This window comes from Lycium barbarum, chromosome 12, assembly GCF_019175385.1.
Source record: "Lycium barbarum isolate Lr01 chromosome 12, ASM1917538v2, whole genome shotgun sequence".
Lineage (NCBI taxonomy): Eukaryota > Viridiplantae > Streptophyta > Magnoliopsida > Solanales > Solanaceae > Lycium > Lycium barbarum.
Genome location: NC_083348.1, coordinates 43,884,772 through 43,904,219, shown reverse-complemented (window position 1 = coordinate 43,904,219; position 19,448 = coordinate 43,884,772). Strand labels below are relative to the sequence as shown.

Below are 19,448 nucleotides of genomic sequence, written 5' to 3'. Positions count from 1 at the left end.
ATGAGTTGGTTCTAAGTCATAAGGACCCTGTATTTATGTCGGTATTCTACTATTGCTCACAGTATAAAACTACATTTTCTCTAAATATTTATAACTTTTGAGCTGATTGTATTGTTCTTGTATTCAACTCTGCCATATGTGATTCATGTAACCAAGAATAGCTAAATATTAGACATGTAATTACAACTTGACATCAATCAAAAAGTAAAGAGTCTCACTTTTTGAATCTTACCTTATTTAAAAAAAATCAAAAAAGTAAAGAGTCAATTCAATATAAACCAACGTGCTAATATAATTATTCATAGCATTATCTCTCCCTAAATTTTTTCACTACGCTGAAAGAACAATATTAGCTAGCTCCATAAATTACTATTCTGAGTTTCTTTCGAAAATCATGTACTTACATTGCAGCTTGTTGTAATCCATAGTGTCACAACATGTTATTATCTGGTAGTCGATTATAACCAGTAGGACTTAAATAATTAAATGTATCCGAAAGACAGACAAATAACAATAGGTTAACCATGGTATTTAAAAGGGAAAGAGAGAACAAGGCACACAACTATTTATTCTACTTTCTTATTATCTTATTTGAGCATTGAACATGTCCATTGATAAGCTAAATTGTAGCTGAAATATGACATGCAACACCTTGCAAATTCAAATAGGTAGACACCACTGAACCCATAATATTTATTTGGTAAGAATGGATACTCTGAGGTGTGAATTGAAAAAAGATACTCATACTGAAATGCAGGATGAAGTTCTCTAAATTACAATCATGATAGTTAAAGTAACTGATACATCATAATGCATTCTTCCTATTCACACCGGCAGCTACAGAAGCAAGCAAAGGACCAAAATCAACCATCTGCAGTCTCTTTATGCTGCCTTAGCAGACGAGCCAATGTATGCATGTACATCAAAGGTGCAAACTGATGGAAATATGGGAATAAGGCTTTCTCCTCAATTTTTTCCAGTTAAAACATAAAATGACTCAAAAACCAATCACCAATTTATCACCTTTATAATCTTAAAATCCCATACGCTGCATTGATTACACATTTGACAACCAATTAAGCACATTATGCAACTCCTGAAAATATTTTAATAATTGAAATAATAAATAAAGAAGTAAAAGTAAAAAAATGTCGTTTCAGATCATGGTATCAACTTCAAACCTCATTCAAGAGGAGGTTTAGAAGAAGAACCAAAAGAGGACAATTGAAAGCACAGAACTTGGTGAGGGAAAGAACAGGGCTATAAAAGCATAGATGAGGAATCAATGCGCAAAGCAGTCGGGCAATGCAAACAAAAATCTAAAAAGGGGTCATACACCAAAATTAGCAGAGCCACAAGCAGAACTATTGAGAATGATGAAAGAATTAGCTGGGTAAAGCATCTAACATAAAGCCACGAGCAGATCTAGAATACGAAAAGCCAAATGAGCAACACATCAATGGGAAACTTGCCAATAAAGCTGAGGGGAAAGACACCTTAAGAAATAGTTGGCTCAGGTCTACCTCATTGTAAACATGTTATTTGCAGCAAGGCTATACCTGAGCAAGTAGACGATCATGATGCAAAGGTGCCACAGTCCCGTCCAGATCAAATCAAGCATTAAACAAACCTGATATCCCCATCTCCAGCAAAACAATAATTAGGAATAACATTATCTTGTTGTACCTCTCATATCTATATTTAGCTACCACGGTAAGCCGTTGATTCCAAAACCATAAGTTTTAGATAGAAATAATATAGAAAAATATATATAGAGAGGAAAACAATACATGATGAATTAACTGACATAACTATGTAGTCTCCACAGAGGCGCTACAATTCAGCTGGATTCTTCCAAGTAACTCAGAGAATATAATTGGCTCTTGCAACCATCCCGGTCGCAAATAGTTCTTTCAAATCTGAAAGATGTTTTAACTCAACATCCAGTTTTGATTGGAGAGTAGAATATACAGTTTTCGTGTAATGTCTCCAATATCAGGTGCACAACGACTCATGAGGATAACTGAACTATTAAGTTCAGTTATTTCTTATATTCTTTCTCTTCTGTGTGTGTGTGTGTGTGTGTGTGTGTGTGTGGAGGGGGGTTTGATTATAACATAAAAGTAAAGCTAAAACTATTCAAACATGCTTCAAAGTCTCATCCATATAAAAATAAGTATTCTCTTCTTGGTCTGTTGTGTCCCAAATCATGGCACTTTCAGTCAATGACTAACAAAAACTACTCAAAGAAGGATTGCAGGCAAATCCGGTGAAAGCTATCCCAGGTCATATACACTCATCACCCAGGTCAAAATCTCTATATTTCAATTTAAAGTCACATTTTCCTTTTTAAGTTTTTTATAAAGCTAGAGAAAATGTGATCTGAATATCGACTGCGAGCTGAACAATTAACAAAAGTAGATTGCGAGTGACGAACTCACCTTCGCTACGTTAGCTTCTTGAGAAAGAAATTTAATCTTGCATTCACCTTTTTCTCCTCAATCTGCCAAAGAAGCTAAGAGATCACTTCCTGCTCTCTTTTTACACCTTTTCGATTGCGAGGTTCGACTCATCTATATGCGCCATTCCTCCCATGATAAGCCCCATATGAAGAACTTGAATGGTGTGAACGAAGTCACCAGCAGTGTAATGAAGCTCTGCATGGCATATGCACAACCCAATGTCATGGACCGGACTGTAACTGCTCCACCATCAAAGGACACATATATATTCCAAGAGTGAACCAAGAGATTTTAGAAAAAGAAAGAGAAAGAAATGCATGAAAGTCAAAGGAGCAAGCATGTGAATACTGGAGTGTAGAGTTAGGAATACTACAATCAAACGTAAATAATTAGCAAAGTCTCATTTCCTTTCTGTTTCATTTATAATCATCATAATGACTCCTTGTTCCTTGTATTTAATTTAATTTTTTCCACATTTAAAGCATATGCTAACATGAGCTAACTTCCAGATCCAAGCTATCAGCTCCACCAACTAAAAGAAGCAAACAGACACACATAGAGCAGTCATAGAAGAATTTAACTAGGATAATTCGAGTGAAATGATCCTCATATCCTTACAGATAAGGAGACATGTATACAAATCAGTGAATAGAGCACAACAGAATGCACTTAAAAATAAAGGACTGGATTAAGACTATAGCAACTACTTAAATTTAGAGAATGTTAAAAAACTTACAATAGTCAAAATTTCTAAAATTTGATTATCAAATCAGATTTTTTCCTTTTTAGTTTTTTTCTAAAGCGTAATGAAAAATGTGATTTTAGATATTGATTGCATGTTGAACAATTAGACAAAAGTAAATAGTGAGGGGGCCAAATGATATTCGGTTATTCACATTTCCTAGCCCTTGTAGTGGCATGTATTTTTTCAAATGTTTGATCATTTTTATGATTTATCCTACATCTTAGCAGGTTTTATCTAGCTACAATTACATTACTATATTTTACACATAACAAGTTGTTTGAAATCTATCACCTTTTCTTCTAAATTGTTACCTGCTTCTTCCTTGTATATGTTGTTATTGGGGTCACTGGGGCAAAATAACGACATGCATGTACATAATCCAGTGAAAAGAAGGATTAGAAGGATAAAATCAATATATACCCATAAAATTTTCCATAATCAACACACTGATACAAAGGGAAATTCAGAACAAATATAAAGATCATACAAAAGGTACATATCAAAGCCAGAAGAGAGTAAGAAATTTCGCATAGAACATTGAAGAAGAGATCGACATAATAATAACAACATTAGCATTGAATTTCACAAACAATTGGAAAGTCTGAAGATATATGGAACAAATTTGGGCATAATTGAAAGAGAAGCATACCTGAAATCTTAACACCCAGTTGAGTTAAGAAGATGAATAGGACCAAAATAAAAATAAAAATAAAAGAAAATTGGAAGAAAAAAAAAACAGAGAGATGGAATCGGGAATTCTGATGGGCAAAAGTTGAAAGATATCAAACCATACATTGATTATTAGATAGTCTTCCAAAATATGGAGGTAAGTCGGAGAGAAAGAACGATGCTTCTAGAATTATGCAGCTGCATTTATGATACCAATATAGAATTACGATTTTACCCCTGCATAAGTGATTTAAATGATAACTCTACCCTTGATCGTCCTCTTCTTCACATTTCTACGTAGTAGAAATTTCAGGGACAAGTCACAAGTGTGGGTTGTGACATGCAAAGGGACTAGTACTGTTTCACTCCACATCTCATTTTGGTGAGGCTCCACTTTGCTTTTGTGGAGGCCAGATAATTTCACTTTTTATATCACCGAGAACATATCTCGGTTGACTATTCATTCTTTATCATAGAGGTTCAATAGACAATGTTTACGTTATATTTATGATTACTTTTTTTGGCATGTATGCATGAATGAAAAAGTGTCGCCTTTTTATATTAGCTTAATACATAGATAATCCCTTAAACATCCCAGTAAATTTTATTTAGACATTCGTATTACAAAATTTGTTTCAGTTGCCTGAAAACATGTAAAATTGTTCCTATTAGACACTTTTGTTTCAAATTTTTAAAAAACTTGTGTCATATTCTCAAGTTCCCATTACATAAATAAGTTAACTACTTAAAGTATGTCAACTTCTTTAATTATACGCATTAGTCTCAATAAGCCATAAAATCTCAGGCATGTTCCAATTAAGGCTAACGTGCATAACTAAAGGAGGTGAGATATTTTATGTGGTTAACTTAATTACTAATAGACACTTGAGAAGACGCGCGCAAAGTTTTTTCAAAATTTGAACCAAAAGTGTCTAACATGAACGTTTTACCATGTGTTCAAGTGCCCAACAGTGGCGAGGCCAAGATTTTAATAAAGAGGGTTAAAAATTATAAAGAAGCAAACAAACGAAGAAGCCAAGGGGGTTTAAAGACTACTATATATACATTTTTTACCTTGTATATACAGTATAAGTTTTCGCCGAAGGAGATTCGGATGAATCCCCTTGGCTCTTACTAGCTCCGCCACTGGTGCCCAATTCGACTAAATTGTAGTTGAGTGCCTAGATGAAGTTTATCGACAAGTTTTAAGGATTTATCTATGTATTTGTTATATCCCGTGTTTTCACACATTTGAAAAATTGGAAATAATTGTGACTTGTAAGAAATAAGGTCATAATTGATTTCATTTAGCATAAGAGTTGTGTGTGAAAGGATATTGTTGTGGAAGCGTTGAAGAAGGCCAAGGGCAAAATTGAAATTTTGAAAATTAGTTTCGGAAATTACAAAATGTGTTCCATAAGCCATTGGGCTCAAAAAAATGGATGAAAAAAATTGGCCCAATGTTTAAGGGGTGGCCGGCCAAGTGAGGCCCAACCCATGGTTTAATTAAATTTCCATGTGCCTAATTAATTATAAGAAGGTAATCATCTACTAGAATTTTCAAGAAACCAAGAAAGAATAGAAAGAAGAAAAACAAGAACAACAACACAAGCCATTTCGGGTTTGGCCATAGAAAAATCATCCCTCAAAATCTTACCTCTAAAATTATTTTATTGTTGAATTCCTACTAATTCAAGGTCCCTCTACAACTTGGTGTAGTTGTTTTGGAAGATTGAGCACTAGTTTCATCAATCTCACACTTTGGACAAGTGAAGAAGATTGGAGAAAAAGGTAAGAATTCATCCCTTTTTATTATGTTATGAAGGCTTGTTTGTGTTGTAGTATGTAGAAATGAGTTGAAAGTATAGAGAAATGGAAGTTTGCAAAGTGGGTATATATATATGCATGTAGCCGTGTGTGTGTATATGTGTATACCTATAGTGTGTTGAATTTTATGTTGTGTTTTAGTTGTGGTTATAGTGGGATTCACATTGGAAATGAAAGTTGAATGAATTTAGTTGAGGTTAGTAATGTGGTGTTTGGCCGTGTGATATGGAGTTGGTGGAATGGAAATGAATTAAGTTTGTTTAGTGTGTTAGTTGTGTTGTTGTGATCCTTGCAATGTAAATGAAGGTAAAATGATGTAAGTTTGCATCGAAATGGAATATAGAAGCTTATGTCGTTTTCGTATGATTTTATGACATTATGGAAATTAAGTTGTTAAGGTGCAAACTATGATGATCGTTGATGAACTTAGAAGATGGAAACATGTTAGGAATAAGTATGTTAGTAATTTGAAGATGTGGATGAATTATGGCTTTGGTGGAAAGTTTGTATATTTTGTATATCTTGGGTATATATTATAGAAATGATATGAAATGCTTCCGAACGGCATTGTAATGATTTTGATTAGTAATAAATGTGAGTATGATGGTGTTGATTTGAAAATTTGGCGTCGGAATGGAAGTTATTGCATTATGTTAAGAAGAAGACTAGTTGTGTATTATATTGTGCTTTGTTGTGATTGTTGATGTTGTTGATGTTGTTGTTGGGTTGTTGTTGATTGTTTTGGCCGAGTTGAATTCTCGGGGGTGCTATATGTATAGGGGAGGTGCTGCCGAAATTTCGGTAGACAAATATGAATTTAAGTTGAATTCGTAGAATCTAAAACTCACAATTGGTAAATGTGACCATTTGTAGATTCTGGGTGAAACGGGATTGGAGATTGGACGAGCGTGAGACGCATATAAGGTATGTAAAGCTATCCCGATTCTTCTTTTGGCATGCCCTAGGTGTACTAGGATCGGATTTGAGCCTCGGAATATATTCTGTCCATCGGAATCCGCGTTGGAAATTGTCACTTGTTCATTCAATAGAACTAAACCCTTTAGGTATGCTTTGTTGGAAGATTTAGGTATACTTTCGCAAATTGTTTAGAAAGTTATAAAATGTCCCTAGTACCTCTATAAGTGACCCCATATGCTTAAAATACGTAATTTGAGCCCACCGCTTCGTTTGTCCCGAGGTGGGCCCGCTATTTCCGATTTTACCTTTTTGTATTTATGACTTGTCTTCGAGCGGCTTTAAAGGAAATGTCTTAACTACTCCTCTAACTATTATCTAAAGAATTGTTTTAAGTATTCCGTTAAGTCTTATAAATTGTTTTGAATCTTGGAAACGATCTCAGAAAGATTATGCCTCCGTAACCCATTATGACATCCGAAATTCACTTACTATGATTCCGTCCGATTTCATTGCTTTGATTTGTCATTCGATATGCCTCATTGAGTCTCTGGAAATATATATGGTATCTTATTGCATTTAGTTTCCCACTACTCCACTCGTGGATGTCTCAATGTTTCCCACACTGAGCCCGGGCCAGGATATGTTCTCAAGCGACTTCCACTGCATTGTTCGCCGTGCCTCGATGTGAGGGGGCAGGTATACATGTACATGGGTTGTGGAGTATGCTGTGCCATGTACACTATTTTGATATGATATGATCTGATATGGCCATCGGATATGTTATGCTATGTTATGGGGTTATCCCCTATTCTGATCCTTATGTGTTGTGGCACCAGCGTCGGGGGTGACCACGTTCTGTCTACCGAATCCCTTGGCGGGGGCCGGATATGATATGGCATATGTCTCTGTACACACTTCTTATGTTTTGGAAATATGCATTTGATATTCTGGATTTTACATTCTTTTTCTGTTCGTTCTGTTTCCGGTTATGACTTTATCTCTGTACTTCCGGCTTTACATATTCCGTACTGACCCCCTTTCTTCGGGGGCTGCGTTTTCATGCCGCGCAGGTACTGACGACAGGTTTGCTGATCCGCCCGCTTAGGATCTTATTCCGCTATTTTGGAGCGCTCTTTTTATCCAGAGCCTATATTTTGGTACAGTCTTCTGCTATTGTACATATATATATTATTCAGGGGTACGACGGGGCCCTGTCCCGTCTTATGATTCTGTTTTGTTCTGTAGAGGTCTGTAGACATGCATGTGGGTTCTGTATATGTTTTTGGGTTGTTATGATCTGTGATGGCCTTATCGGCTTCCATGTGCTATATCTGTGCATATGCGATATCTAGTAACGCCAAATTGACTCTTATATTGATATATTCTGCTAATATGCTAGTTTGGGGTTACTGGGTACGTTTGGGTGTCCAGCACGGACACTAGTCACGGCCTACGGGGTTGGGTCGTGACAGTATTAAGCCTTTTATATTATTTCGTGCTCAATTTTTAAATGTATCGCAGTTATGGGTATTCATGGGACAGTTTTGGGTTAAAACCGAAACCAAACCAATCTAGTTGGTTTTAAAATTATTAAAACCAAATCAAACCAAATAATACATATCCATTGGTTTGGTTGTAGCCATCGATGGAAAATAGAAGGTAGACGAGAAGATAAGGGGCGAAGGATATTGGAAATTGATTTGGTCAGCTTCAAAAGGAATAAAGGAAGGAGTCGACGCATTGTTTAGCGATTTAATGCTTCCAATTTTGCCGGGTCCCTCGCCCAGGGGCCAGAAAGGGCAACTTCCTTTCCAGCCTTAGGGCGGGCCCAGCCGGGGCTTCCGCAACACCCCATTGCTTACTAGACGGGCAACAGCCCATCCTTTATTGCCTTTGAAACATAACAAATCCCTGTGGTTTGGTTTGGGTTGGTTTTTCGATTTTAAGAAAACGAGCGGTATTTATCTCTTTCATTTTTGTTAGGAGAGAATTTTCTATATTTTTTCAACTTATAATTCGTTATTACCCTTTTATTGTGGCAGCGTTATGGAGAAAATATCTTAAGATTTATGATTTTAATTAAGAGAATAAAGTTTATAAGAAATACAAAAAATAAATCTTGTTAAATCTCATAGTTTTTTCTTTGAATAAATGAGTTTGAATTCATGAAATTCTTTTTAGAAATGGGCTTAAGGTATAAAGCTCAACAACAACATACCCAATAAAATCTCACTAAGTGGGGTTTGGGAAGGATAGAGTATACGCAGACCTTATTCCTATTAGAGATGAATAAAAACTTTCTTAAAAAATATATAAATTATAAATTTATGTATAAAATTTATCGGTTCGGTTCAATTTTTTATTCTGTTTGTTTTTAGTAAAATCAAAACCAAACCAAATATTATTGATTTTTAAAAAATTTAAACCAAACCAAACCGAACCCGGATAAATTTCAATTTATTTAATCGGTTTGGTTCGATTTTCGGTTTTTTATCTTAAATACATATCATCAGGGTGTATCATATGAATTGATTCGCTTTGCGCAGATAGAGTTATGAGTACCAACCATGTGATTTTGGAGCGTGACATTTTTTTTCCTCTTTAGGATAGATTAGGAAGAAAATCCATAATTTGATAAGAGGTGAATTCGTGATTATGTAACGTAATAAATAAGCTGAAGTGAATTATTGCAAAATCGATTGAACCTATCGAAAGCAGACTCACACCAAAGTCTAATGACAACTCTAGGTTAAGAACAAATATACCTAGTGAAACCAACGAAAGCAAAACAAAAGAGAAAGGGGGTCTTATTAGCAAAGCTAAACCAAACAAGCAGCATAAGGTTAAATGATACAGGAGTTCCTGAAAAGCTATATACCTTTTTGGGCATTTGATATTCAATTAGAGAGGGTAGATGGAAAGTCAGTTTATGCTTTTAAAAATGCAATGTATATATCCAAATCACGGTCCTAACTTGTTCACCAACCAGAAAACTAACCGGAGTTTCATTCCTTGGCAATCATCAACCAAAAATCAGGGATCAGTACTTTTAGAGTGTCCAAAATGACAGTCCGAAACCCTTACAAACCTAGCCTTGAATTCCTTGAACTATCTAATCTTTCTAATTTTAAGTACAAAAGGAAAAAAGAAATCTCTTACAGCCCAAAGAACAAGGAAAACTTTCAGGGCTCCGATAATTCCTGGCAGAGGCGCCTACCGTCAGTTGACAGAATAAACCCACAAAGATACATGGTTCTTGAGACTTCTTGACCTCATAGCCAAAATGGAGGACATTGTCAGAAAATCAGTCACATTTGATGTTTCTATAAATCCTCCTCACAAATAGATTAGAGCCCAAAAATCCAACAGCACCTGCCCATAGATGACATTATGACGTGGTTGATTAGAACAGCATAAAACAAAACAAAAGGCCACAGTAATTTCTCACAAGCAACATACAGAAACTAACTTATTAATAGATGCATTCTTGTCCAGAGCAATGGGAGAGACATAAAACCACAGTTAACATAAACCATCACACTAAGGTAAACCTCTAAAATGAAAAGCAGATCCTAGTCAAACACAGTATCACATGAATGATGTTTAAAATTGGAGTGGATATACTCACCGCAGAGAATCCCTAAGCCAAGACAAAACATCAGTGTGTAGCCAAAGTAGAAGCTGGTCTGGAAAAACCCTGACATCTTAGTCTTCACATAGTAATAATATACTGAGTACAGGTATACATAGACAGCTGTAGAGGCAGCTGAGAAAAACGAAGTCCACTGCCAATGATAATTTTCAGCATTTAGTAGGAAGTATGTTCCCACAATAGTCACGCAGACGGTGACAATAATAAGGATCAGAAAGACCAGAAGCATAAATCCATAAACATAGTACACCTGCAGAAGAACACAATAAAACAGATTAGCAATGACTTAAAATTTTTGCAAAAGTCTAGCAGCTTCAAAGAAAATTGCATGTCACTACCTGATAAAAGGCATTACTTCATATATTCTTCTTCAATTTGAAAAAGTGGACATGTGAAAATTACAACAAATCATGACATAAAGGGAGTAGGTTGAAGTCCCTTAGCAGTTAGGACCCCCCGCCCCCTTCCCGCACTCGCCAAGGATGAAAAAGGTATGATCCTCTCTCCCCTTTTATTTTCCCTCCATAATCGGGGAGGGAGGGAACGAATTGAAATAAGAGCATCTGATGAAGAGGTGAATAAAAAAAAATTGCAACCAATTTTGCAGGTACAAGAGAATAAACTGAAGAGGCCTAAAGGGATGTGGTATCTGCCTGTTCAGAAGCAACGCCCTTGTCATTAAACTATGCAATCTTTACCAGTTATTCTCCACGACATCTTCATTGACATTAAAATGAAAGAGCACCCTACAAACCCAGAAATAACATAGATTCCCATTGCCATGTATATATGAACATAAATCATGACCCTCAACTTCCAATCATATCTAAGCAGTGGCAGATGAAACACTAAGAACTGGTCGAAACGAACAAGCAAACTAACCAACCAAAGGGAGGAGGGAGTATGCTTTAATTAAATTTTATTTTCCTTGAACCCTCATTGTATTTTAAATCCATGAATCAATTCACTCATTAATTAGAAACGATTTCAAATCAATTGAAGGATTGTATTTAAGTTCTTTGTATCTATATCTGTCAACTCTTCCCTTCAGTTTGTTATTCAAAGTGACTCAGTGAGTAGTTTACAGTCCACGCAGAAGGTTAGACTTTACCTTGTAATTCCAGAAGGAGGTGAAGACAAAATACATCTCAATAAATATGCTTCCAAATGGCAGCAATCCTCCCATCAAGGAAACTACAGATGGTGTTAGATACCATTTCTTCTCAGGAATAGGCCGAGGTATGGTCTTGACACGGCATGGATTGTTTGGAGCACCACTCCAGTTTCTTCCAAAAACAGTACCAAGAAGAGCCAGGGGGAAGGAAATGAATGCCCAGATGACAAAGACAACTACCATTGTACCAAAGGGAATGGCTGCTAGTGACCCGTAAAATATTGCAATCGTGTTTAGAATAAAACCAATCCCAAAGCACAAAAATGGGAAAAGTGAGGCTGTGAGCATCATTGATTTTATCCAGCTTTTCCCTGCAACCAGGAAGCAAACACCGTGACACCTTTATCTAGACATTCAGACAGAGAGAGACATACTTTAATCAAATATATACTCAGTAAACCAAATGTAATATCTTATATACTCTCTGTGTGTATATGTAATATATACACACGGAAATGAACCTAACGATGGAAATAAAAGCTGTGCACCCAGATAATGTTGGTACCAGAAATGTCTACTGTGTCTACAGTATACACTAATAAACATGAAGGCAAAATATTCTGTTCATCTGAACTTTCTTAGTCAGATGAACGAAAATGGCAAGCCTTCAAGAAGGTGTCTGGTAAAAGTAGTGGCTTGCATGCAGAGATTCTAATAGATAAGCAAGAGCACATACCACCGTTCCTTGAGTACATTGCACCACTAACATAGCCCGAAATGAATGATGTCAAAGCATAGCATACTATGAAAGTCGTGACAATAGCTCCTCTCCTGCAAAAATAATATACATGTGCCACTTAAGCTTTTCCCCCAAAAAAAACCAATGCTGTTTAAGCTGATAATTCTGTCAATGTAGCATATAAATAGAGTTGTTAAAACAAATGATACAAGAAGAATAACAACAGTCTGCTAATAAATGTACAATCTAATGCAAATAATTTGAAAAGTAAAAAATAGGCATCATCAAATGGCCCTGTGAATCGCCTCTAGGAGTCATTACGCAACAACTAAATCTCAAGGAATGATATCAAGTGTTCCAACATACCCAACATATAGTGTCCCCACAATTGCCAACAGAATGACAAGGAGAACAAGCAGTGCAAGCTGTGCCCCAGTACCAACAAGAGCTGAAATTAGGGCTAGATAACGAGGAGGCCGAAACACATCCCCATGAACAAGTTTCCAACCAGACTCTTCACTAACATCTCTTTCCTGAGACAATAACATTAATGTTTTAGGACAGAAAGCCTTGTATGGCTTAGTTAAACAAGGTTCTTCAGCATCAAGTCTTTACCAGGGTTTCGAGATCATCATCTTCTCGAGCATACTTTGCATAATCATTCCTCAATGTCCGCATCAAAATCATGGACACTAGACCAGTAAGAAAGATGACCATCATGAAGGAATTAAATATGGAGAACCAATGGATCTGCAGAGTGAACAATACAATTATAACCATACGAAACTCGAGCATGATAATGAATTTCGCTATGCTACATCAAACACGAGAGGATTTTCATAACTTTACATTGATCTATCTCTAGTGATACAAAACACACCAAGGGTATATATTCTGGCCAGTAATAGACCACAAGAACATATAGAAACTAAATCACCATCTCTAGCTCCATCTTTGGGATGGAACGCATTCTAAGAAGTTTGCTTAAAGAAATAATGCGTCAAAGTAATGCCCACCTGGTGCTCAAAAAATGGGTAGTCCAAGTAAACATCAAAACGACGAGCAAAACTGATATTGGTAGGTTCCCATTTGACAGAATATGTCATGTCCAAGGTTCTCCCGGCTTCCAAAGGCTTTGGACTCTCCTGAGAGAGATTAACATGAATGATCTGCAAGAAAGAAACCAGGGACATCAGTATGCGGACAGGCTACCATAGGTGAAATAAACAAGCCACTGACCTGGTCCTTGTTGTATTTAATGTTAATATTCTTATGAGTGTAAAGCACATGCTTGTTATCACTGTTTCTGTCGGCATGTAGCTCACCAACAAAACCTACAACACCAAAACAAAGTACAAAATAGAACCACTTACCCGTATATCAAGTAAATAAAGGAAATTTGCAAGAAAAAGGGAGAAAGTTTAGAGAGCACATACCCCATAAAGGCAGGTCATCTGGAAAAAATATTTGGCACACCGCAAGCAAAAGAAGGTAAAAGTTAAGACAAGCAGAATTAACATAAAGTAAATTAGAAATGCTAAAAGGCATAATTTTTTTATAAGACGGGTTAACTGAATAATAAACAGTGCTGGAAACAAAAAGGTACTAGTCAAGAAGCAAAATCAACATAACTTCAACAGGAATGTTGCAAATAAAAAAAGGGAAGAATTAAGGAGATCTTTTATAATACATGAGAAGTTGCGGCAGAAATCCATCTCTCAAAATGTTAAAACCACAAACAGCTGAAGTCTCCCCAAAGTCACTTCATAAGCAAAAGGTACATATCTCCTCAAGCAAAGGTTCCACCCAAAATTAAAACAATCACAATCTCTCCACAGCAATAATTATAGGAACACAATTGAACAAAGAAATTGAAAGGCTGCAATTAATTGAAATATGTGGTAAAACCCATGGCAAGTTTAAAAACCATTTTTAATTTTTCCAAGATGTTTTTTTTTTTTTGTTGCAATTTTTCCTAATTCAGATTTAATGACCAATTTTATAATATTAAATTTCTAATTTCCAACTCCCAGACACTAACATGTTCATCAATAACGTAAACCAAACAATTAAGATATTGTTTTTCCATCAATATTTACTAGTTAGTGAAGTCCTCTCCAATACAGAAGCCATGTGCTCGCCTTAGTACCTTGGTACCTGTACTAATGTGCCACCTAAGCAGAGGTGAATTGCTTAACCTTTCACTCACCAAGCTTCAAGCATAAGTGCATCTCAAGAACATCTTTACATCATGAAATGAAGTACACCTACATTACTTCATGCATTGTCCCATTCTACAAATGTAGAAATTCATGGATTAAATCTTGCACTTTGAGTAAACCCTTGATCATCAAATTGTGTTACCTTGGAATAGAATGTAAAGCTCTCTGGAAATTTAGCTCATATTTTGTAATGCATTTTTGGTCCACTGTAAGAGCGTTGTGGGAACATGCTATAGCCTAGTGTCTATGTTGGATAGGACAATATTCTACGATTTTATGGTTAATGTGTTTTTTTTTTTTTTTTTGAGAAAGATTTTATGGTTAATGTTGTACCATTTTGAAGCAATACCTACTTCTTTGACAAAGTAACTTATATTTGCTTGCGGTCCACAACAAAATTCGTGATCGCTATCTTGTATAAAAATCCCAAAAAGTTTTTGTTTTTTTTTAAATGCCACATTTTGTGTATTTGACTAAATCCCAAAAAGATTCTAAAAAATTCAATCTCGATTCTTTACTAAAGAGTAGACAAACCGAGCATAATTAACTTGCCAGTGTCCATTGAAAAGCTTTAGGAGATAATTAACTTTATAATTCGGTAATTCATTAAAATATTAGCAGGAGAAATGTACCACCAATCACCTATCTGTGAGACCATCCATGATCTTTCTTCATTTCTTTTTGATGAAAACCATCCATAGTTATTATACAGGAATTATAAAACCAAAAGAGAGAACGTCAATCAGCACCAATACCTAGTCCCCAAAAGCTACATAAATAATTAGTTTAATTGCCACAATAGACACTAAAGGGCAGCCCGGTGCACTAAGCTCCCGCTATGCGCAGGGTCCAGGGAAGGGCCAGACCACAAGGGTCTATTGTACACAGCCTTACCTTGCATTTCTGCAAGAAGCTGTTTCCACGGCTCGAACCCGTGACCTCCTGGTCACATGGCAGCAACTTTACCAGTTACGCCAAGGCTCCCCTTCTGCCACAATAGACACTATGTGACAAATATGACTGAACAAAAGATGTTCTTATTGGAATATTTCCCGGACTTCTGCCAAAAATGAATTAACAAAAATAAAATATGATCAATGTTGGAATGATGGGATTACTAGCTTGAAATAAATCCAATCTTTGACAACTTTGATTGTGTAATACGTATTATATCCCATCCCATTCCATTAGCTATATAATGTTAAAATATATCAAAAAGAACAAACTTTGTAACGTACCAATGAAGAATTCAAACCAATAATTGCTCTCAATAGCATCCTTGAATTGCTTAACCTTCGTCTCATCAAGCTCAAGCTCACAAATGCTACCCTTGTCCACATTTTCTGTCAAAATAGAATAGTCCATATCAACTCAAATCAAACTAGAAAACACTGGGAATCAGATTAAAATAGATCCACATACTTTGAAACTTTAGGTCAATCTGACTATCGATAAGCTCATTTCCACCCAAAACTTCACCAAGGCCACCCCATTTGTGAGTAGAAACGGATGCATGACAGAATGGAAGGCTGTAATAGTTATATGTTTCCTGTGGGTTATTATATGGCCCAACTTTATTTACCCAGAGGGTAACTGGATCATCTGCTTGATACTGTTGGACAAAGCATAGGGATCAGAGAAAACTAATTTTATATGAAAAATAGTTAGACAAGAAATGATAATTACAGGTGTACCAATACATTCACTTTACTGGTGCATTCATTAATACTTTGCAAAAGTTTACAGGATATATATTTTCTATATTCTAATAGATTTATCTTCTCCCAGTATTTTTAAAAACGAACAAAGCGTGGAGCAAAGACGTAGGCAAACCTGTATTGCAAGAAATTATAAGCTAAAAGAACAATATCGGATTAACATCTTACAAACACCCACACAAAAATAGACAACTAAAGGGAGAAAAGAAATGACAAGTTTTAAGTGCATCAGACTACAATAGTTCCAATTGGCAGCGACGAGTAATAGAATAGAATGAAGTGTGAAAAGAACCATAAAGCCTCCTGAACAATAAATCATACACCTTGTTTTTTATGAAGAATAAATCATATACCTTCTCCAGAGAGAGACTATGAATTGCAATGCTACGAACAAACGAGAGTGCATGTAAGACTGAGTCAGCCTCGTTAGAGTTAAGCTAGTCGCTCTCCAGTAGAGATGTTTTTACAATACAGAGGAAAAGATCCAATATTTATTATAATATACTACTCCCTCCATTTCAATTTGTGTGTCTAGTCTTGACTTGGCACGAAATTTAAGAAAGTAAGAAGAATTTTGAATCTTGTGGTCTTAAACTAACGATATTTAGAATGTACCAAAATGCCTAAACATGCCATGTAGAAAGTTGGAATTAAAGAGTTGCCCAAAAGGGAAAGAGGCCTTCTTTTTTAAACTTTGTTATTTGTGAGCCATTATAGATTTGATTTAATAAAATATAATAATAACAGTAACTATGCACCAATCAGATTTATAGATCTTCTATTATTCATTCAGCTCCACATGGACTCAATTTCATCAAATTTTTTGTCTTTTAAAAACAATTACTTGTTCTCTAACATTAGATGTTACTGTACAGTTTATACTGACATGCAAATTTCTAAACAAAATAAAATGACTCGTACCAAAGTCTTAATGCCAATAATGGATGAAAGTAAATACTCCCTCGGTTTCAATTTGTTTGTCTGGTTTTGACTTGGCACGGAGTTTAAGAAAGGAAAGAAGACTTTCGAATCTTGTGGTCTTAAATTAAAGATATGTAAAATGTACCAAAGTGTCCTTAAATCTTGTGGTCTTAAACATGCCACGTGGAAAGTTGGAATTAAAAAGTTGTCCAAAAAGGAAAGAGGCATTCTTTTTTGAAACGGACAAAAAAAGAAAGTAAGACAAACAAATTGAAACAAATTGTATTACTCCCTATGTTTCAATTTGTTTGTCTTACTTTCCTTTTTAGTGAACACGACAGACGATTAACACGGGATATTTTCAAAAATATACAGCTTTTGAAAATATTTACGCCACGTAGCCAAATATACAATACTCCCTCTTTCCCAATTTATGTGGTACAATTCGAGTTTGAGAGTCAAACCTGTTTAGTTTGACTGTGAACTCAGACATGAAATCTTTAACTTTTTTGAAATTGTTTTTACATATTTGAAAACTACATAAAACATACTATAAGTCACAATAATTGACTATTCTAAATATTTAAACGAGATATTAAAAAATTACGGTCAAAGAAAAATTCGTTTGAATCTTGAAATTCAAAAGGTGCCACATAAATTGGGAGGGGGAGTATTATACAACATTATACTAGGGGAAAACATATACATAATGTGTCAACCTTGTATAAAAGGTGTTTATACACACAAATATGTTGAAAGTCGGGTGTTTAAACACAAAGTATGGGCTACGTGGCGTAAATATTTTCAAAAATGGACATAGGGCATAATCTTGGGGAGTAAGATCCCCAGCAATAATCAAAATCCGCATAGATCTGAATAAACACAGGAAGAATTCAACGAAAGTGACCGAATTTCGACAAATGTGAACCATTAAGAACATAGAATTAGGGTTTCCAGTTGCTATGTAGAATTGTTACCTTGTGATCGGACTCGGAAGCTAGGGCCGGCGAAAGGATGAGAAAGAATAGGACAAGAGAGAGTGATCGGACGGTCGGCCGCATCTGTATCGCCCGGCGAAGATAGGGGATCCAACGGTTCAGGTGTCCTGTTTTCTTCGATAGATAGAGAAAGAGAGTGAGTAGTCACTATGGTGGTGCTAGAGCTGCTGGTTCACAGCTTTCTTAAGAGAACAGAAAAGTAAATTATTGCGTAGTACACCAGAAAGAAAATCAAGTCAACCGTAATTACATTATTTGTCGTTAGAAAAACAAAATAGTACTCATAACTAGGGTGTCAATCGTACTATTGCGGTGGTTATTTTATAAGATTTATGTCATATCAATTTTTCGATTATCTGATTTTGTAAAACTAAAATTAGTCTTTTTAAAATCGTCTCATCATCTTGATTTCTCTTCGAGAGCGGTACGGTTCGATTAATTTAGGTTTTTATTAGAAAAAGAACATCATGTTATAATCAATAGTAAAAGTTAAGACACAATATCATGCATACTTCTATAGGACTTTAGCAAAAACTCTCTAGACATTTTTACTATTTAAAGGGCAATGAATCAAGAAAACATGAAAGACGGCAAGAATAAATATTAATCATACTATTTTATGATAGTGTAAAACAATGTTGAGCAAAGACCAAAAGTATAATTTAGATCGCGCAAGGGGGCAAAAATCAATCAAGATGGGACTCAAGAACGGAGTCTGCTAAGATTAAATGATACAATCCAAGTTGCATCAAGACCTTTCACAAGGTGTCAAGCAAGGGAACTTCAAGCTATGCAAGGGTTGTTCATGAGGAGAGACGTACTTGAGTACACTCTAGAGCCTTCTCGGGGATTCCAAGTATTCATGATAACATGAAGGGATGGTTTGGAGAATAGTGTTGAAGATGGTCATGTTTGCAATGTGGCTATTACTTGAAGATTTGCAATTTCAAGTTCCTTTGCCCAAAGAAGACATCCAAACAAGGCCCTTACTTCATTAAGGGTAGAAGTGTAATAACTTAATTGTCTTCTTTATATTTCTATTATAAATAGGAGTTTATTCATTTTGAAGACTTAGACTATTTTTATTATTGATATTTTGAGATTATAAAACTCTTTTGAGTGTTGAAAGCTTGCTAAACTTGAGATTGTGAACATTGTGAGAGAATTGGTTATTAGGGTGTCAAATCCCTATTGGTCATCCTAAGAGTTTGGTGCTCTTTAGTTCCTAAATTAGAGGTCAAGTTAATTTAAGATCATTGGTTGCTAATTTGGATCTTTAGTTGTGTCAAATTATCTATCATTTAATTTCTTGTCATTTTCTCTTCTTTTTTGTTTTAATTATTGCATCAATTGGTATATAGGTTTGTTCCAACAAATCGAATCTTGGGTTTTATTACAAAAAAAATAATGGAAATTTTCCACCAAAAATTTCGTGTTTATTTTGTTGTTTTGACATTAGATTC

General features: G+C 35.5%; 1 protein-coding gene and 1 long non-coding RNA gene across 4 annotated transcripts; both read right to left on the bottom strand.

Moving 5' to 3' along the window:
- Nucleotides 1-552: 552 nt before the first annotated feature.
- LOC132622802 (uncharacterized) lies at nucleotides 553-4,264 on the bottom strand. 3 transcript variants are annotated; one of them, XR_009576001.1, is made up of 3 exons: nucleotides 3,857-4,262; nucleotides 2,442-2,701; nucleotides 553-1,630 (listed from the first exon to the last, which is right to left on the bottom strand). It is a non-coding gene; the product is annotated as an uncharacterized LOC132622802 (long non-coding RNA). The 3 variants fall into 3 exon arrangements; XR_009576000.1 differs by having other exon boundaries at nucleotides 553-2,701; nucleotides 3,857-4,264; XR_009575999.1 differs by having other exon boundaries at nucleotides 553-2,657; nucleotides 3,857-4,264.
- A 5,345-nt stretch (nucleotides 4,265-9,609) lies between these two features.
- LOC132621232 (transmembrane 9 superfamily member 1) lies at nucleotides 9,610-18,242 on the bottom strand. The gene is made up of 12 exons (XM_060335416.1): nucleotides 17,965-18,242; nucleotides 15,771-15,960; nucleotides 15,587-15,691; nucleotides 13,563-13,580; nucleotides 13,366-13,460; nucleotides 13,143-13,295; nucleotides 12,742-12,876; nucleotides 12,493-12,659; nucleotides 12,124-12,218; nucleotides 11,385-11,758; nucleotides 10,250-10,523; nucleotides 9,610-9,993 (listed from the first exon to the last, which is right to left on the bottom strand). Exons 1-12 carry the CDS (start codon nucleotides 18,046-18,048, stop codon nucleotides 9,926-9,928), a joined length of 1,758 nt encoding a protein of 585 aa, XP_060191399.1. The 5' UTR covers nucleotides 18,049-18,242; the 3' UTR covers nucleotides 9,610-9,925.
- Between the last annotated feature and the right edge of the window lie 1,206 nt (nucleotides 18,243-19,448).